The sequence below is a fragment of the Jaculus jaculus genome, chromosome 7, assembly GCF_020740685.1.
Source record: "Jaculus jaculus isolate mJacJac1 chromosome 7, mJacJac1.mat.Y.cur, whole genome shotgun sequence".
Taxonomy (NCBI): domain Eukaryota; kingdom Metazoa; phylum Chordata; class Mammalia; order Rodentia; family Dipodidae; genus Jaculus; species Jaculus jaculus.
Window position 1 is genome coordinate 118737194 of NC_059108.1, and position 27171 is coordinate 118764364.

General features: G+C 42.9%; 1 protein-coding gene across 6 annotated transcripts in view; it reads left to right on the top strand.

The window, feature by feature from the left end:
- Syne2 (spectrin repeat containing nuclear envelope protein 2) overlaps positions 1 to 27171 on the top strand; it is a 392771-nt gene that overhangs the window by 219525 nt on the left and 146075 nt on the right. For 4 of the 6 annotated variants that reach the window (XM_045155524.1, XM_045155526.1, XM_045155527.1 and 1 more), the window contains exons 48-56: positions 803 to 2900; positions 5182 to 5504; positions 8550 to 8694; positions 10388 to 10606; positions 12166 to 12431; positions 15962 to 16130; positions 17971 to 18126; positions 22149 to 22292; positions 26439 to 26621. In XM_045155524.1, the coding sequence (XP_045011459.1) occupies positions 803 to 2900; positions 5182 to 5504; positions 8550 to 8694; positions 10388 to 10606; positions 12166 to 12431; positions 15962 to 16130; positions 17971 to 18126; positions 22149 to 22292; positions 26439 to 26621 (3703 nt within the window). The remainder of the gene's footprint in view (positions 1 to 802; positions 2901 to 5181; positions 5505 to 8549; positions 8695 to 10387; positions 10607 to 12165; positions 12432 to 15961; positions 16131 to 17970; positions 18127 to 22148; positions 22293 to 26438; positions 26622 to 27171) is intronic. The other 2 variants (XM_045155525.1, XM_045155530.1) reach the window with 1 other exon arrangement.

The window sequence follows — 27171 nt, forward strand, 5'->3', positions numbered from 1 at the left end:
CAAATCAGAGAGCCAGAGCCTCAGATGCCCCCAACACCTCAGCGCTGAAGCAGACCAAAAATGAACCCAACATGGCTCAGGGAAATTTTGCGGAAGAGGGGGCAGAAAGAATGTCAGAGTCACATGTTGGGTCATGATTTGCAGAGACATTTAGCATACCAATAACTGGGGACTAACCCCACAGTGCACGACCCATTTACATCAACAAGGAGGGTCTAATGGGAGGGGGTAGATCATAGATGAGCCTAAACAATGGTACCAAACTGCCTGTATTTGATGAAAAGAAAACTAATAAATCAAATTAAAAAAAAAAAAAAAGATAGGGTCTCACTGTAGTTCAAGCTTTCCTGGAATTCACTTTGTAGGGTCAAAGTGGCCCTGAACTCACAGTGATCCTCCTACTTCTGCCTCACAAGTTCTGGAATTAAAGGTGTGAGCTACCACGCCCATCCATATACACACATACACACACACACTCACACACATAGTTTTTTTAATATATGCATTTCTTAGTGTTTTGACAGTGATGACAAATGGTAGATATAATCTTAATGTATTTTCTTATCTAAAAGGTATAAATAGGGTTTGGTTTCAATAATATCTCTTGAGAGGTAACTTTCTATTCTATTCACTGTGGTTAGTGTTGAAGAGATGGTAACAAAGGGGTTGGATATTGGGTGATTTCTCTCAATTGTGGACTAAAGTGATGAGAAGGGCTTTGTAGTTTCCATCGTATTTTCATAGGCACTCTTCTCCTCACTTCATTCCTTTATTTTTCGTTCTTCATTTTCACTTTCTCTAGAGGACCTCTGGACAGTGCGACCTACCTGGACAAAATCAAGAAGTTGCTGGGATCAATAGAAAAAGAAAAATCCTCTCTAAGTGAGCTTCAAGCGGAATGGGAGCCTCTGTCTGGCCTCTTGGGCACCATGGACCAGCAGCTCCTGGGAAGCCAGATGAGGCAGCTCGAAGATGACTGGGGGCAAGTGCACCAGCTGGCCCAGCGGAAGCTTTCTCAGCAGATGGAGGAAGAGGGGGAGCTCACCCACCTCACAGGGTGGATCCAGGGCCTCGAGCTTTCTCTGAAGCGGCTACAGCAGCAACTCCTGTTGTGTCTGGATTCTCCAGAGCACCAGGAAGGGAGCCCGAGCCTCCTTGCTTTGACCACCGAGCTCCAGGCCACTAGGCACAGATTTTCTGTTTTAAAAGGGCAGGCAGAGCTTCGGATAAAGAGGCTTTGGGGAGAAAAAGACAAGGAGGTTTTGGAAAGTGCAATAAATAATTTGAAGAGACAGCTGGAAGCCTTGGAGCCAATAAACCTAGAGGCAGAAAGCGAGATGAAGAAGTGTGACCTGAGGAACAAGATCCAGGAGACGCTGCTATGGGTGGAGAATCTGCTGGGCGAGCTCATGTCCCCTGTTTCCCTTCTGCCCCATGACATTCTTTCGCAGATCACAAAATGCAAGGTGACGCACGATGACATTCTGCAGAGGCGGCAGGTCCTAGACTCTTTGGTGGAGGAGGTCAGAGGCGTCACTCCCAGCCTGGCAGCAAACGACAGGGATGAATTAAATGACCTTCTGGAGGACTTACAGAACCAATACCAGACACTCATGTTAAGATCAACTCAGAGGTCACAGCAACTAGAGTCTAAGTTGGAAGAAAGGAGCAAACTTTTTGACATCCTCAGGAAGGCTCAGCTCACATTGCAACACAACGAAGCACTGGCCGTGCCCACGGTGGAGAGAAGCATTGCAGAGGCTGATCTGGAGCGTCGCAGGGCCACTCTGAAGGCATCCCAGCAGGAACTGCAAGATGTTGAGAGCGTGATCTCAACACCCCTTCAGGAACTGGCACACGTCTGTAAAGATGCAAATGTGTTTGAAAGATTATTTCTGGACGATCAGTTGTACAATCTCAAGACTAGAGCCAACAGAACGCAAAGATTGATTCAGAATAGCTGTGGTGACATTGAGCGTAAGCTGGATGCTTACAGAGAATTGCGTGACAAGACGTCTGTGCTTCAGAAGGAGGTTGACAGTCTGTGGCACCATGAGCCACCCCTGCCTAAGCGAGAGTTGAGCCAGGGAGCTAAAGACGAGCTCTGTCATCTTAAAGACAGGCTCGCCAGTATCCGAGGCAGCCTCTTGCAAGTGTTGAAACTTAAGGACCTGTTTGACCATCTAGGGCTAACCTGGGATGCGGCACAGCTTGACCAGTTGCAAATCCAACTGTCTGAAAAAGAAAAGGAGCTTGAAGAAGAAATGAGGCACCTGGACACATTTGTGGCAGAACGTGACAGATACCAAGCATCGCTAAGTCAGTTGAGGGCTCTGGACTTACAAATTAAGGAAAAGGCTGAATTACTCAACGTTCCTGATGTTTCCCCAGAAAGCACTCTGATCAATGCACAAATTTTGAGTCAGAGAACTGAGAAAGCCAAATGCCTGTATGATGAGGTAATAAAGAAGTTAAGTGAAAACGAGGCCCTTGATGACGCGTGGAGAGAAAAAGAAATGCTACAGCTGAGGCAGCGTGCCGCCGACAATGACACACTCCACGAGGCCCTGCACGCCGCGGTGCTGGAGTTCCACCCGCAAGAAGTGGACGCAAAGCACTTTCAGGATACGCTAGAAAATTCCCTACGTGTTTTAAATCAGGTCAGATCTCAGTTACGGCAGCCTTTGTGCGTGAATTTGGAACTTAAACATATTCAGAACGAGAAGGCTGCTTGCGTAGCATTTCAGGAGCAAGTTCAGACAGAAATGTGTAGGGTGAAAGCCCTGACTGTTCCTGAGGAGCAAGGAGGAGAGAGCTCTGAAACCAGCGATGCGCAGAGAAAATTGCGCGACATTGAAGATCTTCAGACGCAGCTTAGCGAAAGCATCGATTCACGCGCAGTAAGTTGTTGTTGCAATGCCATGTCTAGAGAGTCTGTTTTTGTCTGTGGTCATTTTGTACTAGTTAATGTCTGTACTTCTAAAGAAGTGACAGGGTCTATGGGAGGATTCTCTACAGGGTGATAGCTGTTTTCTAAAACACGATGCGCTACTTTATCATTGCTGCCTCATTCTCTATTCAAATCAGTGCCTTCTAAATTTGGAAAAATATAAACTTGACATCTTTATGTTTCTCTCATAGTCCCTATTGAACTCAGAAAAAAAGTTTTATCTTTAGAGGTAGTAAAATATGATAGAAGAAAAAGAACATCAAATAATAACCAATGTTTATTTAGAACTTAGAGTGTGCTAGGCATCAGCACTATATTTATTTTATGTCCATGTTGAATCTTATAGTAACCCTGTGCATATTGGTGGGACTACTACTATCCAGTATTATTTAATAGGAAATTGAGGGATGGGAGTTTAGCCCAGTGGTAAGAGTTCAAATTCCCAGCACTGTTAAAGAAAATTAAGAAAATTGAAATTCAGAAACATGGACATTTTTTTCAGCCTGTTGTAACAGTAACAGAACAGGATTCAAATTGGAGATTTGTCTGATTCTAGAATAGCCATCCTCACATTTAAGGCCTATGGGTCAAACTATTTATTATAGATAGATAGATAGATAGATAGATAGATAGATAGATAGATAGAGTTTTGTTTTGGGAGCTAGGATCTTGCTCTAGCCCAGGCTCACCTGGAATTCACTATGTAGTCTCAAGGTGGCCTCAAACTCACAGCAGTCCTCCTACCTGGGGAGCGGGGACTAAAGGCATGCACCACCACACATGACTATTATAAATAAAGTTTTATTGGTACACAGCCATATTCATTTGCTGATGTGAGGGCTGTGGCTGCTTTCTTGCTACATCAGCGGAGCTGAGCAATTGTGATCATTCACTGAGGTCTGTTGGAGAGCAGCGACAACCAACACACTCCCTCCTTCTCTTCTGATGGTAGTGCGTGTATCTTAACCACTGAGCCAGCTCCTTAGCCCAGGGCGCGTGTCTTAGCCACGGTCCCACTGTACTCCGTATCATGCCTTAAACACTATTGTCAAGCCTGTCACATTCAGTTTATAGGGTGGAGAAGTTAATTTCCTTCTGTAGTTCAAAGAGTTATTAGATAACGTATCTGGAATATTTTGACCGATGAAAATGCTACAGGAAAGTAAAATGATATGATGTATCTTAATATATTGCTTAAATAGGTTTGTGAGACATGTTGAGTGATCTCAGTATACATTCTGGTTTTAATAATTTCAAGGCACATTGTATTTAAATCTCCCAAATAATCTGATTAGAACCAGATAGGAAATGACCTTTAACATAATTTATTCTGTTTTTTGTTGTTGTTTTTGTTTTGTTTTAATGACAAGACTGAGGTCTGGAGACACTCAGTGATGTGCCTAAATTGAAGTTAGTGACAGAGCCATTAAGTTAAAATATGAGAGCGTGGGCTGGAGAAATGGCTTAGCGGTTAAGTGCTTGCCTATGAAGCCTAAGGATCCCAGTTCGAGGCTCAATTCCCCAGGACCCACGTTAACCAGATGCACAAGGGGACGCACACATCTGGAGTTCGTTTGTGGTGGCTGGAGGCCCTGACATGCTCATTCTCTCTCTCTCTCTCTCTATTTGCCTCTTTCTGTCTGTTGCTCTCAAATAAATCAATAAAAATTTAAAAAAAAATAAAAATATGAAAGGGTTTTGTTGTCTTCTTTTTATTCAAAGACATTAAGATTATATATGTTAAACATATTCTTTTATTTAATTCATAGTCTAGTGAAAGAAGTCCAGAACAGAAATCACTAGGCACGACTCATGAGTTATTATTTTAAATTCAGATTAGGTTTCCTAGAAAATATGGGCATACCTTTTCTTTTCTTTTCTTTTTTCTTTTCTTTTCCAGGCAGGGTCTCACTCTAGCTAGGGCCGACCTGGAACTCAGTCTATAGCCCCAGGCTGGCTTCAAACTTCCTGTGTTCTTTCTACTTCAGCCTCCCAAGTGCTGGGTGTAAAGGCATGCACCACCGTAGCTGGCTTGAAATACATGTTCTTAATACAAACAAAAAGTTATTTATTTTTAAGTATTAGTATAATACTGCCAGCCTGTAAATTAGAAGCTAACCCTTTTTAAGATTCAGAAACATTGAGGATGTACCACAAAAATTTAGAGAATGACAAAAATCCCCAAAGTTTGACAATTTTGTCGCAGCATTTGATCTCCTCCTATTCACCAGGCCATCCTGAATGATGCTTATGAAGACGTCACACAGTATCAGGAAGCACTCACCAGGGCGGCGGGGATCATCACTTCCCTAGAGGCCAGCCTTGTGTCCCATAGAGTAGACCTTCACCATCTGGAAGAACCGCTTGAGCTGCCGCGCCATCAGCTAGAGGAGTTGCAGTCCACAATAGCAGACATCGGGGTGCTCACGGAGAAGCTGGGCGCCATCGCCAGCCCAGAGGCCAAAGCGCAACTCCAGCGTAAGGTGCAGGAGCTCACGGCTCACGGCTCAGCCCTGAAGGCTGCGGTCGAAGCAGAAGGGGCCCAGGTGGAAAGGTAGGTCATTTCTCTAAGGGTAATGCTTTCAAGACAGAAAATACAAGGTATTATACTTTATAATTCATGTTTGCACCAGAGGTAATTTTAATAATATATAAAAGTAAGAAAAAAATAACTTGGCTGGGCATGGTAGCACACGCCTTTAATCCCAGTACTCTGGAGGCACAGGAAGGAGGATCACTGTGAGTTCGAGGCCACCCTGAGACTACATAGTGAATTCCAGGTCAGCGTGAGCTAGAGTAAAACCCTACCTCAAAAAAAGAACTAAAGGAGGCTATGGTAACATATTTTTTCTTGTTTAATGTTTGGTATATGCAATCGAGGTTTATAAAAGCATGTGTGGGATATGGGGATGATGTAAAACATACACCCCTTTGTACCCAGAGTTTCAAAGCGAAATCTCATTCTTTGGCATTCTCTAGGTTGTTCTTCTCTCTCCTCTCAGAAATAGCCATTATCCTTAAGTTTATGTTCATCATTTTCTTGCTTTTTGCTGTATTTTACTCTGTGCTTGTGTGTCCTAATGTAACAAACTCCTAGCGTGTGTGTTCTAACACCTTGTTTTTCAAACTCATCATTATGACCTTAAGGTTTAGTGACATTTAAAAAACACTATTTGCAAGCAAAGGGAGAGAGAGATTGAGAGGGAGAGCGACAGAGAAAGAGAGTAAGCATGCCAGGGTCTCTTGTCACTACAGACAAACTTCAGGTTCACGTGCCACTTTGTGCATCTGGCCTTATGTGGCTACTGGGGAATCAAACCCGAGCCATTAGGCTTTGCAAGCAAGTGTCTTAACCACTGAGCAATCTCTCCAGTCTCCACATTGATTGTAGTAACCTTCACACTCTCAGCTACTGAACGATTGGGATTGTTTGCACCTCTTTTTGCACTCACCAACAGTGCTTCTAAGAACATTTTGGAAAACAAGAGCCTCCCTTGGGCATGGAACGGTGTGATTGCCCAGATGAAAGGAATGCAGATCTTGAATTTTTAATGCTAATTTTCTAATTTGCTAATTTTTGCCACATGCAAATATCCATGTCACTGCCAACACTCACTATGTTTTGTTTTGTTTTGTTTTTAGGGGGGATTTCACTCTGTAGTCCGGGCTGGCTTGGAACTCACTTTGTAACTCAGGTTGGCCTCAAATTTGTGACAATCCTCCCATCTCAGCCTCCCAAGTGCTGGTGCTGGGATTCCCGGAGTGACCCGCCGTGCCTGGCTCACTGTGACATTAACGTTCCCTTCTGTTCTGCTGATGAGTTTGATTTCTGTTGAACTGGTCATTTATATTTTCTTTTCAGTCATGCTTTTTCAAGACTTTACCTGGCTTGTTGGGCTGTCCAGTCTTTTCCTTACCAGCCTTGCAGTAATTTCAATTTTAGAGACCTGCCTTTTATAATCGTATGCAAATGTCCTGATGGAGAGGTTTCCCCTTGAATGCCCATCCTGAGGCTGGCTCCAGGCATCACCATCTGTCCCCCACATTCTAGGAAGAAGCAAAGAAAGTGGAGTGCAAATGCCCTCAGATGTAAACAGGCTTCAGCTTTGTTTCTTTCTGAATAGTTCCATTTTGCAGTTTTGGGTCCTGGATTCTTTGTCAGTTCATTGAGAGTTTTGTCTTAATGTGTTGGTTACAGATTGGTTATTTATTTAGATACTGAGGATTGAATCCAGGATCTTGTACATATTAGCATCCTCTCTAGTATTGAACTCTAGCCCCTGATCACAGAATTTTTTTTATTGCTTTCAATGAGGGATTAAGGCAGTGTCTATCAGGTATATTCAATTTTATAGTTTTTTTTTTAATATAGCACAATAAAGTATGAAAATCCTACTGTTTGCTATACAATAATATTTTTAAAAACCATTAATTTTATCCAGGTATGGTGGCATACACCTTTAATCTCAGCACTTAGGAGGCAGATGTAGGAGAATCACTGTGACTTCGAGGCCACCCTGAGGCTACATAGTGAGTTCCAGATCAGCCTGGGCTACAGAGAGACCCTACCTTGAAAAACCAAAAACCAAACAAAACTTAATTTTATTTTTAACAATTTCATATGTGTGTGTGTGTGTGTGTGTGTGTGTGTGTGTGTGTGTAAGTATGTATGTAAGTTTTGCATTTTGACAGTACTCATAAGTCCCCATTACCTATTTTACTCCATTCCTATTAAACCCTTTCTTCTCCCCAATCATGTTCCCATTTTCATATCTTTTTGTTTTGTTTTATTTGTTGTTGTTCACGGTAGGGCTTTGCTATAGCTCAGGTTGATCTAGAATTCACTATGTCATCTCAGACTGGCCTTGAACTCACTCGGTCAACCTTTTCCACACTCTGCCTTTCCCCCACCCCCCACGCCATCCTTGCTTTAACCTTTCCCACCATTGCTCCCCTCTGCTCTCATATCACGTGTGTTCTATTAACTCCCCAAATACAAAATTAGTCCTTTCCCTCTTTGTAACAAGCATTTCATAAAGACAATTTCAGACTTAAAATTTTGTATAATGATTGATTATAATTCACTTAACTGTATATTTTGTGAGGCATCACTTTTGCTACTTTAATTAAATTCTGATTAGTAAAAATATTTTGCTCTACAAATGCTTTTATCATATTTCTGATAAATTCTTTGTATTTGAGATGAGTTCCTTGAAATATATTGCAGAATTGAATTGATGAGTCCAATCCTGGACATTTGTAAGACTAAGTGGCTTTCAACCCAAATTATATCCACTCACAGCTCATTAGCAGTGCTTAAATGCAGTTTCCTCTTTACTGAAGGGAAAAAAAACCAACGTTACAATTTTGGTATTCTCAAGGGCAGCTCTATCTTCCTGCTCAAGTTTGCATTTAAAGCCATCAACAGGTCCCTTTGGAGGATGTATAATCAATAAAAATGTTCAAATGCATTGAGTAGCCAAATTAGAAAGCTGTCATATTCATCTTAAAGAACTTAGTATCGAAGATTCATTCTAGACATTTCGAAATTTATTGTGTGGAATATAGCTGATATTTTTTTCTCACTATACCTCTTCAGGTGTCTGGAGAATTACAAGCGCTACGGGAAGATTAAAGAGGAAATTTGCACTCAGCTTGGGGAGATGGAGACAGCTCTTAGGCAGGCCATGTCCTTGCTCCCACAGTCATACAGAGAAGCCCTAGAGTGCCTGGAACAGAGCAAGGTAACACTGTCCGTCACCAGACGTCTGTGCAGAAACCTAACAGTGGGGACAGCAGAGAAGGTGGCTCTCTGACAACCTGCCTGACGTCTTCACTCATGCATGACAATTCCTCCAACCAGAAGCCTCTGGTGGGAGAAATGAAGCAATGGCCTGAGAGATTTGCTTAATCAGATGTATAGGACAGACCTCCCCAGTTCGTACCCTATTGTGATGACAACTTTTCATTTTTTAAAATACCTTTTATTATTTTTATTTACTTATGAGAGAGAGAGAGAGAAAGAGAAAACGGGCATGTCAAGGCCTCAACCTATTGCAAATGAACTCCGGATGCATGTGTGTGTACCTTGTGCATCTGGCTTACATTGGTCCTGGGGAATCGAACCTGGGTCCTTTGGCTTTGCAGGTTAAGCCATCTCTCCAGCCCAGTGATGCCTTTCTTTCTTTCCTTCCTTCTTTCTTTCTTTCTTTCTTTCTTTCTTTCTTTCTTTCTTTCTTTCTTTCTTTCTTTCTTTCTTTCTTTCCTTCCTTCCTTCCTTCCTTCTTTCCTTCTTTCTTTTCTTTCTTTTTCCAAGATAGGGTTTCACTGTATCTCAGGCTGACCTGGAATTCACTATGTACTCTCAGGGTGGCCTTGAACTCATGGTGATCCTCCTACCTCTGCCTCCCAAGTACTGGGATTAAAGGCGTGCGCCACCACGCTCGGCTTAAGCCTTTCTTTCCTGAGCATTTTGAGGCAGTTGCTGAGCCAATGCCAGAGCCCTGTTGCCTACTGAACAAGTACCACATCGGTCATCAACCCAGATACCAATCATCTTCTAAATCCTGTTCCGTTTATTGACTTTTGTGGTACTGGGGATTAAACCCAGGGCCTTACACACAGTTGTCCCTTCATTCTACTATTGGGCTACATCTTTAGCCCATTAAGCAATTTAAGTTGTTGCTTATTTTCATGTGTTAGAATCAATGGTGCTCTGTTATTATGACTTGAGTTTCATATTTATGTACTTTTTTTTGTTTTTCAAGGTAGAGTCTCACTCTAGGCCAGGCTGACCTGGAATTCACTATGTGGTCTCAGGGTGGCCTCGAACACACAGCAATCCTTCTACCTCTGCCTCCCAAGTGCTGGGAGTAAAGGTGTGCGCTACCACACCAGCTTTATGTGCTTATTTTTGAGACAGGGTGTAATCCAGGTTGGCCTTGGATTTAAAATCATCCTGCCTTAGCCTCCTGAGTGCTGGAAGGACAGGTGTGCACCCCCACACCTGGCTCGTCGTTACTATTTGGAGGAGGGCATTCATCCACCCAAACAAAAAATGAAACCAAATAAATCTAAACTTTATAAATACTGTGTTGATAGGTGATCTATAGTAAATATTGTACAATTGAACTATCTAGTAACATATGAGACTTTAGTGTACTTGTAGAAAATTGACTTTTGAGAATGTATTCTTAGAAAATTTGGTTTATAGATTATTTGTCCTCACAGTCCCAAAATTGATGCAGATTATAATGCACATGTAATTCTCACCTGGCCCAAGCTGTCTCACAAAAAGACAAAACAACAACAACAAAAGAGATCAATGTCATTCTTGACAAGAATTAAAGTCAGTAATTGTCCTAGATTTAAGGTAGTTTATGTTTCAGAAGAGATAATAGACATTATATCCCTATTTTTTTTTTTTTCTTTCCTCAGGCTTTGGTATCAAATCTCTTGTCAACCAAAGAAGACTTCGTGCGCCTCCGGCAGGTCCTCAGACACGTCACGTGCAGGTGTGCCGGCGGCGACGGCACGTGTGCTTCCAGGGTCGCCTCTGCCCTGTGGGAGACGTGGCTGCGCTTGCTGGAAACTGCCCGGGCCTGGGCCTCGTGGAGCGGAGAACTGAAGCGGGCGTGGAAGTTCCTCAGCGAGGAAGTGAGTCCTTCATTTCCCACGCAAACCCTGCAGCTCCCAGAGGGCCTCGCCTTCCGCTCCCTGCCTTCTGTTTCCTTTGTGTTCCTCACACGTGAGCTACACGTGAGCGTTTGCAGAGGTCAGGCCCACTCATAGAGCCCCCAAGAAGTTATTCAGCCTCTAACATAAGAGTGAGTTTTAAGAAATATTTTGTTTTTATTTATTTATTTGAGAGAGAGAAAGGGCAGGTGGAGAGAGACAGAGAGAATGAATGAGCGCACCAGGGCCTCCGGCTGCTGCAAAGGAACACCAGAGGCATGCGTCATCTCGTGCTCTGGCTTACGTGGGTACTAGAGAATCGTATCGGGGTCCTTTGGCTTTACAGACAAGCGCTGTAACTGCTGGGCCATCTCTCCAGCTTCCATAATAGTGACAGTTTTTTAAAAATCACATAATTCTTATTAAAAAAAAATCCTTATTGTAGAGGTCAAAATAACTCTCTCGGGGCTGGGGATGAAGCTTCGTTGGTAAAAGCCCTGGGTTTGCTCCTTCAGCATTATACCCCAGGTATGGTGGTACACACCTCTCATGCCAGCACTCAGGAGGTGGAGGCAGGAGTTCAGGGCCGTCCTTGACTACATATTGAATTTGAGGCCAGACCAACTAATGTGAGACACTTTCTCAAAAACGAAAGAAATGATAAAAAAGAAAAAAAAAAATCCCTAGGGCTGGAGGGATTGCTTAGTGGTTAAGACATTTGCCTGCAAAGCCAAAAGACCCAGGTTCGATTCCCCAGGGCTCCTGTTAGCCAGATGCACAAGGGGGTGCATACATCTGGAGTTCGTTTGCAGTGGCTGGAGGCCCTGGCACGCCCATTCTCTCCCTCTCTCAAAAATTAATAAATAAAAATAAAATATTTTTTTAAAAAGATGGCAGTGGCTGTTTTTTTCTTGGAGACAGTGTCACACAGCACGTGTCTCCATTCAAAGCTCAAGGCTGCTGGAACTCCCAATTTCCAGATAGGTGTTGTAATAAGTTATGTATTTCTGGTTTCTGTGCACAGCAGTGGCTGACAAACACAGGACTGGCTCAGTAATTCAGGCTTCTTCCTATCTAGAAGGTGCCAGGCTTGTTAGGATCTACCAGGATTAGTTTTATAGCATGATGCAGGGGACTGGAAGTAAAAGAAAGGAAACCAGCAGAAAAAATTCCACTTCCAACAGTAGCCCAACTGCTTATACTGGAAACAGTTTGGTAGGAACCATTCCAACTCCCTCACACGTATCTTGTGTGGATACTGCTTGATCCAATAGCAATCTGAAAGGGAAATAAAGCTTTTTAAATATCCAGTAGCATTTCCACCATAGCAACTCTTCGTCTTAACCACACACCTAAACGAGCAGTAGCTATGGGATCCCAAGGGTGGAGGACTAATATTTCCAGCTATAGGAGAACAAATACTGTAATGAACCAGGATTAAAATATTTGGAATCCTTCAAAGAGAAAAATACACACATTTTGTAGCTGCTGAGGTATATTTCAGGTCCCCTGATCCTCTGTCTCCCCTCTTCTCTCATTAGATTGAACGAGAAGCAATCATTTTAGACAGTCTACAAGAGGAACTCCCGGAAATTTCCAAAGCAAAAGAGGCAGCTTCCACTGCAGAACTCTCCCAGCTGCTGGATGCTTTACGCCAGTATGAGGAGAGTGTGGGAAAGCAGCTGCTGCTACTGGCCCTGCTTCTTCAGCGCATGAGGAGTGTCCAGAATGTTCCCGAAGGCACAGAGGCTGTGGAAACTGCCCCCGCGCTTCAGGAGATTAGGTCTATGCAGGAACGGTGCAACAGGTAAGATTTATGAGGAGCTGTTAAGGAAGAGTGCATGACAGTTTCTGCTCAAAGTTAAGAAAATAAAAAATTATAGAGGCGGGTGTGGTGGTGCGCATGCCTTTAATCCCAGCACTCGGGAGGCGGAGGTAGGAGGATTGCTGTGAGTTTGAGTCCACCCTGAGACTCAATAGTGAATTCCAGGTCAGCCTGGGCTAGAGTGAAACCCTACCTTGAAAAACAAACAAAAAAAGAAAAGAGAAGAGAAAAGAAGAAAAGAAAAGAAAAAAAGCTTTCAAACTCCCTTTCCCAAATGCGTTCCATTTTGCTGTTTTAGTAACACCTACTCCTTATAGGAAATTTGGAGAATGGAAAATTGTTATAAAGATTAATGTAAAAAACCACCTTTGATCACACCATGCAGGGAAAAAAAAATACTACCACTTTTTTTCTCACCCTTTTACAATGATTTTGTTTTAAAATAAATTGAGATTATACTGCTTACACTGTTGTATCAGCATAGTGTGTTCTTTTTCCTATGCTATCAAATGTTAGTTTTTTAAAAAGTCTTTTTTCAAAAAAATACTTTATTTATTTGCAAACAGAAAGAGACAGAGAGTGGGAGAATGGGCACACCAGGGTCCCTAGCTGCTGCAAACAAACTCCAGACGCATGTGCCACTTTGTGTATCTGGCCTTACATGGCTACTAGAGAATGGAACCTGGGTCATTAGGCTTTGCAGGCAAGTGCCTTAACCACTGACCCATCTCTCCAGCCCTGAATGTCAGTTTTATATATATAAATATAGGTTGTGCCTGTGATGCATGTGGGTATGCCATAACATATTTAACCAAGTCCCTTTAAAGAACTTTAAATTATATGTAATTTTGTTAGTTCATTTTATTTTTAAATTTATTTATCTATTTATTTTTTGAGAGAGTATATGAGTGTACCAGGGCCTCTTGCCACTGCATACAAGCTCCAAATGCATGTGCCATTATTGGGTGTCTGACTTTACATGGGTACTGGGGAATCAAACCAGGATTGGCAGGCTTTGTAAGCAAGTACCTCTAATCACTGAGCTACCTTTACAGCCCTCTGTTTGTTTATTTAAAAACAAAACAAAAAGAAAGAAACCACAACAAAAAACTACAGCAATGAATATTCTTATGCCAGAAAGAAAAACAACTGTTTTTCTCTATTTTTTAAACTTGTATGTGTGTGGTGTGTGCACATGCATGTGCCCGTGTAGTGCCCTGTGCCTTTGCCCATGGTGGCTGGAGCAGAACATCCCTTTCCCCATTCCATCCCTTCTCCTTCTTTTCAGTCTTACTGAGTCCCAGTCTCTTACTGGTCCTAAAGCTTGCCTTTTCTTTTTTCTGAAGCTCCTATGATTCTCGAGTCCCTGCCCATCTGCAGGACTTGTATTACAGCTGTGCATGGCCACACTCAGCTGTGTATGTGCGTCCTGAGAATCAGACTCAGACTCGGGCCTCCTTGGTCTCTCATGTTTGTGCAGGAAGTGCTCTTTGCCACTGACCCGTCTCTCCATCCCTCTCTCTATTCTTTTTTTTTTTTTAATTTTTAATTTATTTATTTGAGAGCGACAGACACAGAGAGAAAGACAGGTAGAGGGAGAGAGAGAATGGGCGCGCCAGGGCTTCCAGCCTCTGCAAACGAACTCCAGACGCGTGCGCCCCCTTGTGCATCTGGCTAACGTGGGACCTGGGGAACCAAGCCTCGAACCGGGGTCCTTAGGCTTCACAGGCAAGCGCTTAACCGCTAAGCCATCTCTCCAGCCCCCTCTCTCTATTCTTAAACAGTCACTTAATCCTTTCCATGCCTGGTGTGTAAAGGTTTCTTCCAAAGTGACATCCACTGGGTTGGATTTGAACACTTCAGTTCTGACACCACTTTCCTGGAGTTCCAAAGTCCCCATATAAAAAACAAAACAAAACAAAACATTTATTTATTTGCAAGCAAAGAGAGATAGAGAGAAGAGAGACAGGAAGAGAGAATGGGTACATCAGGACCTCCAGCCACTGCAAATGAAGCCCAGACGTGTGCATACACCACTTTGTTGTTGTTTTTTTTTAGTATTTATTTTTTAATTTTTATTTATTTATCTGAGAGCAACAGACAGAAGGAGGCAGAGAGAGAGAGAGAGAGAGAGAGAGAGAGAGAGGGAGAGCGCCAAGGCTTCCATCCACTGCAAATGAACTCCAGACGCATGCGCCTCCCTTGTGCATCTGGCTAACGTGGGTCCTGGGGAATCGAGCCTCGAACCGGGGTCCTTAGGCTTCACAGGCAAGCGCTTAACCACTAAGCCATCTCTCCAGCCCCATACACCACTTTGTGCATCTGGTGTTATGTGGGTGATGGGGAATCGAACCCAGATTGTTAGGCTTTGCAGAGAAGTGCCTTAACCACCGAGTCATTTCTCCAGCCTCCTCAGACTCCATTTGGAGGGTTCAGTCCCCCATATCAGATACCAGTTGCAAGTTGTGCATTGTCACCTATGTTTCTAACTGCCTGGTCATTTGGAATTCCTCTGAAATCCTCCCTGGCTTCAGTGAATATGTTAGAGGGGTTCACAGAACTGAGGTTTATTGGCTAATTAATAAAAGATAGAATACGGGACACAGATGAAAAGCCCCATGGAAGAGATGTGTAGGCCAAAAGGTATGAGCAGGACCTTCTGAGTATCCCTCCTGTTCAGTAATAACCCAGAAGCTCTGAACCTCATCCGTCTGGATGCTTACGGAGGCTGTAGCGTATATTTAACCATGATGGTTGCACCACTGGCCACTGGTGATGAACTCAGCCTTCAGTCCCTCTCCCCTCTCTAGGGGTTGGGATGGATGGGTAAGGTAGTACTGGTAGCTCTGGTCCTTGATATCACATAGAGGTCTCCTTCACCCTGGGGCTATCGAAGAGTCCACCAAGAACTGCCTCTTTCAAGCAAAAGATGTTCCTGTGACTCAGGAAATTGCAAGGGTTTTAAGAGCTCAGGAGTGGAGGTCAAAGGCCAAATCCTAGAACAAGTGATTCTCACTGCATTTCTCTCTGTAAGAAAATTGCGAGCCCTGGGATCCTAAGACAGAAACCAAATATATAACTGTATCGGCACATCACCACCACTTACCAAATAACTTGGAGGAAAGAATTTCCTGACTCAGTTGCCTCTTCTGCTCTGTGCTAATCCTCAGCAAATGTTTCAGCTGAAGAGGAAATGGCTGATAGGGTTGTCCGTCCATAGAGCCAAACCCTGATTTTGACGACACCTGTCACTTCATGAGAGATGGTGGATCAGGTGGAACAAATGGAGGGTAGAGACGACACTTAGAACACGAAGTGTGGAGAAGAAGTTATTTGGGGACAGAGTTTTGGAGGTTGAGAGATCAGATTTATGTATGTTTGACACTGGTACTTGCCTGTTGGGGAAAGGAAATCTTGTCTTTTGTAATCTATTCAAACATTTTGCAAATTGTTGAAATAAAAGCATTTTGCAGTGGAGAGAACCAGTTATACTTTGATGCTCTCTATTCCAGGCTTGTTCAGAATGCTCAAAAGAATAAGGACTTGGTACAGACTGAACTTGAAGACAGACAGTCCGTCACAAAGGAAATAATTGATTTGAAGCACTTATTTCAACAGACCTCAATTTCTTTCCAAAATATGGCATTAGAAGGCCATCCTGAAAGGGCAGAGCAATTTGAGGTAAGTGAGGGTAACTTGTGGAGTAGAGTTGGAGGAGCGGGCCCAGAAGAGATCCAGGGAGCGAGAGAGGGAGACCTGTGCAGAGGACTTGCAGTGTGGATGAGTGTGGCTGGAAACAGTGAAACCGGAGCCAGTCCGGGAGCTCAGCCAGTCTGAACCAAGCAGCCACACCATTCAACCATGTTGCACGTGTATTTGAAGATCAGGGGCTTTAGTGCACTCTTGGGTAGTGTAAGAGAAAAGCCAAAGAGAACACCCAACTTTATCTCCACAGACAGACTGCTTACTGAAACAGTTGGGGGCAGCAGGCTTCCCACGGGATGAAGGCTGCAGCCCTGAGCCAGGCTGGGGTTCAAACTTACAAGGAGGATCCTAAGAAACAGACTGGACCGGGTGCAGTTGATAAGAAAATTGTAGCTGTTTGTGTCCTTGTTCAGAATAGGCTTCTTCAGCCAGGATTGTCTAAGGGAGGAGACTCAGATGGTCTCTGGTCCTTCAAGGCCATCTGAGCTTAAGGGGAGTACATCAATCAGCGAAGGTATCGAACTTAATGAGGCTGAATACCTCTGTGACTTCTTTATTGCCTGCTAGTTTCAGGGATGGCTGTTAAACCTTTAGTTCCCTCTAGTTTGCAGGGAAGGCTATTAACCCTTCAGGTAGCATACTAGACTGCTCCCTTGGTAGGACCTGACACCTGAGCTCTGAGAGGAGCTGTGTATACACTGGGGGGGGGGGGGTCGTTTTCAGAATTCATTTCTTCAGAGTGACCTCTTGTCTCATTCTACTCCAAAATTGACTTTTGGCAGTTTATGCAAGAGTCTCATGCTATTACTGTAGAAAAGGGAAACTTAATGGCACTTGAGTACTTTTGGTGGGGAGGCCATCTTGGTGTACCTACGAATGCAGACCTGTCCTCGTGGCCTGGGCCAGATGAAATAGGACCTCAGACCTGCAGCCCCACCTGCGTCTTTCTTAGTGGCCTTGATCTTTAACTTTCCCTCCCTAAACGTGTTCGCTGCTGAGGGTTAAGAAAAGGAAATGGGTGATGGGTGACACATCCCACAGTCATTTAAAATCCTAACCACTCTTTGGGTCCAACTCTGTGCACTAACACAAAACAAGGGGGCTGAACAGCTACTGTAAAACCGAACTAACACAAAAACCACAGTCAAGTCAAGAAGGGTTTTTCCACTTGATCTTTGGGAAAGTTTCCCAAACAAATGAGTTTCTCCTTTATAATTACTGCAGGAGAACGCAGATCAGATTTTGTTTCTAGGCCACAGCCAATGGACCATTTGTTCAAGTTTCTTTTATCTCCTGAAACCTACATTCTTTGTGTGGAACTGGACTCCTCCCTTTTGAAAGGAAGGGAGCTCTGTTGGGCCATCTAATTACATGAAACAGACACTTTTGCTTCAAGCACAGGGCTTTTAGTGGCCTTGGTTCATTATGATGATAATGCAGGAAGAAGGAGAAATTGCAACAAGTTAATAACAATACTAAAAAAAAAAAAAAACTTCTTTGAAACTTTTGGCGACTTGTTGCTTTATAGATCAGGGCTGCTACTGAGATGCAATGAATGCTAGAGTTGCTTTCGAAGCAGGCAATGTTGTAATGTCTTTTTGTCACAATGCTCTGACACTAGGAAGAGCTATCAAATTCAGTTCTTCCAAATTAGACACCCACCATTTGACTGACCAAGCGCCAGTCAGGCTTCCTCAGCGTGTATCCATGGGGAGGTTCCATCCCGCAAATTCACGAAGACGTGATTGAAAAGTGCTTTCGCTTTTTAAAGCTAAACTTTCCCCATTGTGAGCCTTGAAACTGCTGGTGTTTTCAGGAGCTTCAAAGAGTTGTTAAGAAAGGGAAGCTAACTTTCGAGAACGTTATGGAAAAACTGCGAATCAAGTACTCTGAAATGTACAGCATCGTCCCTGCAGAGATCGAGGCCCAGCTGGGAGAATGCAGGCAAGCTCTGGAAGACACAGAGGAGAAGGTAATCGTGATGGCTGTGCCACACTGCCCTTGATGGGGCTGGAGGAGGAGACAGGAAAATAGCTTTAATGTCACCTCATTCTCCCAGCTCCAGAAATGACACTTGAGTATGTTGAATACTGAGACAAAGGTGCTTAATATACTTTTCATAGGTAAAATATTAGATCATTTTGGTTTTCCTTCCTCGCATTTTAAACAGTGAATGTTGTTATTATTATTATTATTACTAATTATTTGCTTTACAAGTGTTTAGAGGTTTTGGACATTATTAATAATAATTGTATTCCCTGGAACATTTTTAAGCAAGGCAAGGGCAGTTAATCATGCGAATTGCACAACTCTCTAGGATCACACTTCATGTATAGTATCTGCCTGGTGACGTTAATGGAATTCCCACAACATGGACTGGACAAACCTCTTCACCCAGAGTCCAGTACTGCAGAGAGGAGCTTGGCAAGATATTTTTGTTGTATTGTAAAAAGGCAACACAAATGAACAGAACAGAATTTTGTTTGCTCTCGTATCCACAGGAATGGGGGTTTTTTACATTGTGTCTTTTAGAAGTATAGAATACCAACAACTTGATCAATAAAGCAGACCTTCGGTGGCGTGTGCGCGCATGCGCACACACACACACACACATCAGATTTCCAACTCAGGTGGTAGCGCCAGATATGATGGCTCACATCTGTAGTCCCAGCATTCAGAAGGCTGAAGCAGATGGAGTGCCATAAGTTGGACCAGCCTGGACTACAGAGTACAACCCTTTCTCAAAAAAAAAAAAAAAAAAATCACACCCCCAGCTGGGCATGGTGGCACATGCCTTTAGTCTCAGTAATAGGGAAGCAGAGTTAAGAGGATTGCTGTGAGTCCAAGGCCAGCCTGAGATCTACATAGTGCATTCCAGGTCAGCATGGGCTAGAGCAAGACCCTCCCTTGAAAAACAAACAAACAAACAAACAAACAAACAAACAAACAAACAAAATCCGACCCTCATTCCCAAGAAACTTCAGTTGCTATACTCTGTCATTAACATTTATGACAAGTTTTCTAAAAAATGTCATCTGCTAATAAATTATTATAACAAACCTTTCTATTTAACACACAAGAGAACCTATTGGGGGCTTTCTCAGGGGTTATGTACTGCTGGTTTTAAGATATAATACATGTTTGAGAGAAACTACATGTTATTCTTATGAGTACTTTATGAGAAAATCCATACAATGTAAGTTAATAATAATAAGTACTATTTTGCATTTAAGCGTAAGAATTTTCATCATATACTTGCATATTTGTAATGGGCAAAACTGATTTTTAAAAAATATATTTACTTATTTATTTGAGAGAGAGAGACAATGGGCATGCCAGGGCCTCCAGCCTCTGTAAATGAACTCCAGATGCATGTGCCCCCTTGTGCATCTGGCTTACATGGGCCCTGGAGAATTGAACCAGGATTCCTTGGCTTTTGCAGGCAAAAGCCTTAACTGCTAAGCCATCTCTCCTGCCCAAAACTGATTTTTTGTTGTGTGATGGGTCTCAAGAAAATTTAAGGAACCAAGCAATAGACACTATCATTGTGTATAATTCAGACAGCTAATGACTCCTACATTATGATATTACCTAATGTTTCTTTTTTACTTTTTTAATTTTTATTTATGTTATGAGAGAGAGAGATATGGCACGCCAGGGCCTCTAGCCACTGCATCAAACTCCAGACGTGTGCGTCACTTTGTCCACATGCATGGCCTTGTGCACATGTGTCACCTTGTGTGTCTGTCCTATATGGGCTCTGGGGAGTTGAACCTGGGTCCTTAGGCTTCACAGGCAAGCACCTTAACCGCCAGGCCATCTCTCCAGCCCCTTACCTAATGTTTCTTTTTCTTTCTTTTTTTTTTTTTGGGTTTTCAAGGTAGGGTCTCACTCTGGTCCAAGCTGACCTGGAATTAACTCTGTCATCTCAGGGTGGCCTTGAACTCATGGCGATCCTCCTACCTCTGCCTCCCGAGTGCTGGGATTAAAGGCGTGCGCCACCACGCCCGGCTCCCTTACCTAATGTTTCTTAATTGTAGTATGCATTTCTACCAGGAGGATCACTCCCCAAAATATTAGAACACTTCATTTGTTGGGTAGTTACATAGCCAGTAAGAACAAAAAATAATACAGGATCAAAGTGAGTTTTTTTTTAAATAACAATCTTGTGACCTCTGAATAAAAACAGATCTAAAGGTATCAGCAGGCCCCTGTGAGTAGAGCCTGTGATAAAGTCTGGGGATTGGGTGGCTTCTCCAGTCAGGTTATACCATCACCTTCATGTGTGGTCTTAGCAGGAAGTTAGCCCAGGTTTCCACTTCTCTGTCTGTTTCTTTATCTGCTCTGGGGTGGCCTGAGAAGAGAGAGGGGACTAAATGAAATGATATAGTATTATTTGGATATTTAGTGTTTGCCTGGGGAAGTCTTATCAACAGTGGCTTAAACAGGAAGAACATGGACTAATAGAGCATGTAGGAAACTGATACATCCAACACTCTTTATCTTTCACTAGCATGTGTTATTTTCTGAAGAAACCCATTTAGATTTTAAAAAAATAATACACTGCTCAGTGGCTAGAATTCCTGCTGGAAAAACATACACTAGAAGCATTCACAGAGAAAAATAAGCTGTGTCCTCAAGAAATAGCTACTCAGAGTAAATTTTCCCACCCAAATAAATATTAAAGTGGAAATATTAAAGTGGAAATTGCATTTTTTTAAGTTAGCTTGAGACTAAGGTTGGTTTTGTTGAAAAACAGATCCACATGCAAGATTTTCACTTTATGAGATATTTTTCAAAGACCATTCACTGGTTTTGTCCAACAGAAAACAAAAATTTTATTTATTTATTTATTTATTTTTAAATTTTAATTTATTTATTTGCAAACAGAGAGCGGTAGAGAAGAAACAGACCGAGGGAAAGAATGGAATCCAGATGCACGCTCCACTTTGTGCATCTGGCTTTACATGGGTACTGGGGAATCGAACCTGGTTCTTTGGCTTTGCTGGCAAGCACCTTAACCCCTAAGACATCTCTCCAGCCCCAAATTTTATTTATTTTAATTGGATATCTAGATCATATATTCAAAGGCTCAGATAGACGCAGCTGCCATCTGATAGTCTAATCTGCCCTGTCACTAGTTATGCTGGTTTGAATATAAAGTGCCCCGCATAGCCTTATGTGCTTGTGACTAAGTCTCATACTCAATCCCCAGCTGGTGGAGCCCTGGAGAGATACGGCCTTACAGGAGGGGTATGTCACTGGAAGAGGCCCTTGAGGCATTGCAGCCAGCCCTTCTTGCCATCTCGCTGTCACTCCTTCCTCCCTGCTGTGATATGATGCAATGCCCAGCTGTCAGCTCCTTCTGTGCTTTCCCTGCCACAGTGAAACTTCCCCTCAAAACTGCCAGCCAGAAATAAGCCTTTCCTTCCTTATGCTTGGTTGAGTGTTTTGTCCCTGCAACAAGGAGAAAACTGCTACCCTAAGACATTAGCCAGTGTAGTATAGTATGAAAGGGTTCCCCCACCTAGACCTTTATTTTTATTTTTTTTTTATTTATTTATTTTTTTTTGAGGTAGGGTCTTGCTCTAGCCCAGGCTGACCTGGAATTCACTATGTAGTCTCAGGGTGGCCTTGAACTCAGCGATCCTCCTAAGTGCTGGGATTAAGGGCGTGTGCCACCACATCCAGCTCCTAATTTTTTTTATTTATTTATTTATTTATTTATTTATTTTTGGCTTTTTCGACATAAGGTCTCACTGTAGCTCAGACTGACCTGGAATTCACTCTGCATTTTCAGGCCTCAATCTCACTGAGATCCTCCTACCTCTGCCTCCCGAGCGCTGGGATTAAAGGTATGCGCCACCACACCCGGCGATTTTTTTTTTTAATAAAGGAAAAGAGTGAGCACCTTTTTTTTGTTGTTGTTATTTTAACCTGAGCATAGAAAGCAGAGCCCCTGCCTGAGCTCAATACAGTGTTATCTCTTTGAAGCAGGTGAGCAGTGAGGACTTAAAGAGCTCACCGCAGAGTATCATGAGCAGGAAAATAGAGGAAATTAACATTGGGCTCCAGGAAGTGGAACAGATGCTGCAGCAGAAAAGTTCCAGCATGGAGGAGGCTCAAGAAATCCAAAAGGTAACGTGCTCTTGTCACAGGCTTCAGCCACGGTACTTCTGTTCCCCCCCTCCTCCCCCCCCCCGCCCCCTGACATCACTCAGTCACCCCAGGGTGAGTGCTTTGGGTTAATCTGAAGCCCCAAGATCCTAAGCCAGATCCACCGAGGCCATATGCAGTGAGAGGTCACCCTCAGGGGAATGGAAGATGCACTGAGGCATCATTCTCCATTTTGGCCATGCGGCACTGGCCCTGGCTTCCGAGAGCCTCTGATTGGGAACTAGCATTTCCACAGTAAAGGACAGAAGGATCTTTCTGTGGGAAGACACGTGGAAAAGGAGCCTGTTGGATGTGAGAAGTACTAATCGTTTTTCTTTAGATTGCCAAGGTGACGAATCATAAAGGGAAAATAAAAATTTCAATTTTATTTCCCACGTAAAATTGCTTGGGAAGTAATGTTTTAGGTAAAACTGTACACACGCATATTACTCTATCTCCAAATTTCAAGTAAGCACATGCCTAAGAGTATTTGGTGCCATCTGCATTAGCAGGAAGTATGCAGATGTAATTGGGGACTTTTAAAAATGCGTCAGACTGCTTGCTCATTCTTAGTCTTGGTCCTAAAGCAGAGGAGCCTCCTCGAACAGGTCAGATTTCTCCATTTCCAAAGTTATGTCATTAAATAAATATTAGGTAAGATTTAAATATTTTACCTTTGAAATCTCCCTCTGCCCAGACAAGTTCAGCTGCAGCTTATTGGTTTCATGAGTCAAAAATAGTTGCTGGAGGCTGGAGAGATGGCATAGCGGTTAAGCTCTTGCCTGTGAAGCCTAAGGACTCCGGTTCAAGGCTCAATTCCCCAGGACCCACGTTAGCCAGATGCACAAGGGGGCACACGCATCTGGAGTTTGTTTGCAGTGGCTGGAGGCCCTGGCACGCCCATTCTCTCTCTCTCTGCCTCTTTCTCTGTCACTTTTAAATAAATAAATAAAAATAAATAAAAAATTTAAAAAATATATTTAAAAAATAGTTGCTGGGGGCTGGAGAGATGGCATGGCACTTAAGGTGCTGGCCTACAAAGCCCAATGACCCAGGTTCAACTCCCCAGGACCCATGTAAGCCAGATGTACAAGGGGGCACATGCATCTGGAGTTCATTTGCAGTGCCTGGAGGCCCTGGCACATCCTTTTTCTCTACCTGCACATTTCTATAGCTCTCTCCAATAAATAAATAAAAATAAAATATTTTTTTAAAAAAGAAAAATAAAAGTACTTGCTGGGTTGGAGAGATGACTCAGCAGATAAGGTGCTTGCCTGCAAAGCCTAATGAGCCAGGTTTGATTCCCCAGTGCCCACGTAAAACCAGATGCAAAAAGTGGCGCATGCATCTGGAGTTTGTTTGCAGCAGCTCGAGGCCCTGGCATGCACCCATCCTCTCTGTCTCTGTTCTATCTTACTCTGCTTGCAAATAAATAAATAAAACTAATGCATGTTCTGGAACTTTCTACCCTTATGTTAATTCCTAGGTAATATAAATCTTTTACAGCTGGTATTAGTTTTATTTATTTAGTGTGCTAGAGATTGAACCTAGTAACTTACATATACTAAAAGTATGCTCTACCACTGAGCTCTAAAGTTTCAGTGCTGCCCTTTTGTTGTGATGGAGTCCTGCCTTCCTTTCTTTCCTTCCTCCTTCCCTCTCTCTTCTTGCCTTCCTTCCTCCCTCTCTTTCTCACAGAAGGTCTCACCATGTGCTAGGCTATGCCAGAACTCATGATAATTCTCTTTCCCATTGCCAGTGCCTTTGAAAGAAAGAATATATAGACTGTAAATTGAGACTTTATATTCTGGAAACACTTTTTCCTGCATATCTGATCTGGTTGCTCTGTCCAGGGTCCCTGTGGTTCCTCCTCTCTATGCTTCTAGGTTGGGTGATGGAGGAGCATTTGTCCAGCTGTGTGAGGTGAAGTGTGGGTCTTGAGTCTTTAAAAAAAAACATTTTATTTATTTGAGAATGAAAGAAAGAGGAAAATAGAGAAAGAGAAAGAGAATGGGCATGCCCGGGCTTCTAGCCACTGCAAATGAACTCCAGATGCATGCGTCACCTTGTGCATCTGGCTTACATGGCTACTGGAGAATTGAACGTGGGTCCTTAGGCTTTGCAGGTAAGTGCCTTAGCTGCTAAGCCAAAAAGAGAGCTGGAGTCCCCCATTTTTTTTTTATTTTTACTAACAACCTCCATAAATATACACAATGTACCTTGATCATAATTGCCTTCTTCCACCCTCTTTGACCCCCGTCACATGTTTGTTTTCTGAGGCAGGGTCTTACTCTAGCCCCAGGCTGGACTTGAACTTATGGCAATCCTCCTCCCTTAGCCTCCTGAGTGCTGAGATTAAAGGCATGTGCCACCACACCCAACTTTGCTCTTGAAAGACTATGGCTATATCACCTTGTTTACTGACAGTAATCCCTAGACAATGTCTAGGTGTTTCTATACCCCTACAACTCATTTTTTTTTTTGTTTCCAATTTTTTTTTTTATTGACAACTTCCATAATTGTAGACAATAACTCATGGTAATTCTCTTCCTCCCACTTTCTCCTTTGCAACTCCACACTCCATACCCTTCCCCCTTTCAATCAGTCTCTTTTACTTATCTTGTCTTTGTTTTTGTCTTTTTTTTAATTGAAATCTTTGCCTGTGAGCTTCTTTTTTTTTTTAATTTTAAATTTTTATTAACATTTTCCATGATTATAAAAACGTCCCATGGTAATTCCCTCCCTCCCCACCCCGACACTTTCCCCTTTGAAATTCCATTCTCCATCATATGACCTCCCCATTACAATCATTGTACTTACATATATACAATATCAACCTATTAAGTACCCTCCTCCCTTCCTTTCTCTTCCCTTTATGTCTCCTTTTTAACTTACTGGCCTCTGCTACCAAGTATTTTCCTTCTCCCACAGAAGCCCAGTCATCTGTAGCTAGGATCCACATATGAGAGAGAACATGTGGCGCTTGGCTTTCTGGGCCTGGGTTACCTCACTTAGTATAATCCTTTCCAGGTCCATCCATTTTTCTGCAAATTTCATAACTTCATTCTTCTTTACCGCTGAGTAGAACTCCATTGTATAAATGTGCCACATCTTCATTATCCACTCATCTGTTGAGGGACATCTAGGCTGGTTCCATTTCCCAGCTATTATAAATTGAGCAGCAATAAACATGGTAGAGCATGTACTTCTAAGGAAATGAGATGAGTCCTTTGGATATATGCCTAGGAGTGCTATAGCTGGGTCATATGGTAGATCAATCTTTAGCTATTTTAGGAACCTCCACACTGATTTCCACAATGGCTGGACTAGATTGCATTCCCACCAGCAGTGTAGAAGGGTTCCTCGTTTTCCACATCCCCGCCAACATTTATGATCATTTGTTTTCATGATGGTGGCCAATCTGACAGGAGTGAGATGGAATCTCAATGTAGTTTTAATCTGCATTTCCCTGATGACTAGTGACGTAGAACACTTTTTTAGATGCTTATATGCCATTCGTATTTCTTCCTTTGAGAATGCTCTATTTAGCTCCATAGCCCATTTTTTGATTGGCTTGTTTGGTTCCTTATTATTTAACTTTTTGAGTTCTTTGTATATCCTAGATATTAATCCTCTATCAGATATATAGCTGGTGAAGATTTTTTCCCATTCTTTAGGTTGCCTCTTTGCTTTTTTCACTGTGTCCTTTGCAGTGCAAAATCTTTGTAATTTCATGAGGTCCCAGTGATTAATCTGTGGTTTTATTGCCTGAGCAATTGGGGTTGTATTCAGAAAGTCTTTGCCAAGACCAATATGTTGAAGGGTTTCCCCTACTTTTTCCTCTAGCAGTTTCAGAGTTTCAGGTCTGATGTTAAGGTCTTTAATCCATTTGGACTTAATTCTTGTGCATGGCGAGAGAGAAGAATCTATTTTCATCCTTCTGCAGATATATATCCACCCACAACTCATTTGTATAGAAGTGAGTATAGTTACAGGTTAGGTAACAAATGGTTGCTAGATCTAAATGAACAAGGATGCCTGTGGTGTTTTCTTGGTAGCCTTGCCAAATGCTGTGTCATTTCCCCCATGGCACCTTCATTCAAAATGGCTTACCATATTCTTCTTCAGAAAATGTGGGATGAGCTAGATCTCTGGCATTCCAAGCTAAATGAGTTGGATTCTGAAGTTCACGACATCGTGGAGCAGGACCCGGGACAGGCTCAAGAATGGATGGATCACCTGATGGTTCCTTTCCAGCAGTACCAGCAAGTATCGCAGAGAGCAGAATCCAGAACTTCACAGCTCAACAAGGTGGGGCCTTAACACGTAATAGCTGCATAGTGTGTGGTGGTACCAAATGAGTTTAAAACACAGTCAAAACAAAGAGAAAGGCAGCTAGTCCCCCCCCCACACACTTGTTCCCCAGTTGCCAGAATAGGATCTGACCCTTGAACTGCGTGGTGAGCTCACGTGGTCACTGAGAGGACGTAACTCCAGGGCAGAGGAGGCTACAGTTCTGGGCAGTCAGAACCAGTCACCCTAACGAAAGACCATACCAGCAGGCCAGCAGCTGTGGTGTCCCCTCCCCCGCCCCAAGCAAAGCAGACCAGCAATGCAAGTAGAGGTGAAGCTGTCTTTGGAATCTAAGGAGATAGCTGACCATGAGAAAGATGCCGTTTTGGAACAAGATCCTTTTCTGCCTCCATTCTTTTTTTATTTTCTTTTTGTTTATTTGAGAGAAAGTGAGAGAATAGGCATGCCAGGGCTTCCAGCCACTGCAAATGAACTCTAGATGTATGTGCCACTTGGTGCATCTAGCTTACATGGGTCCTGGGGAATCAACCCTTGGGTCATTTGGCTT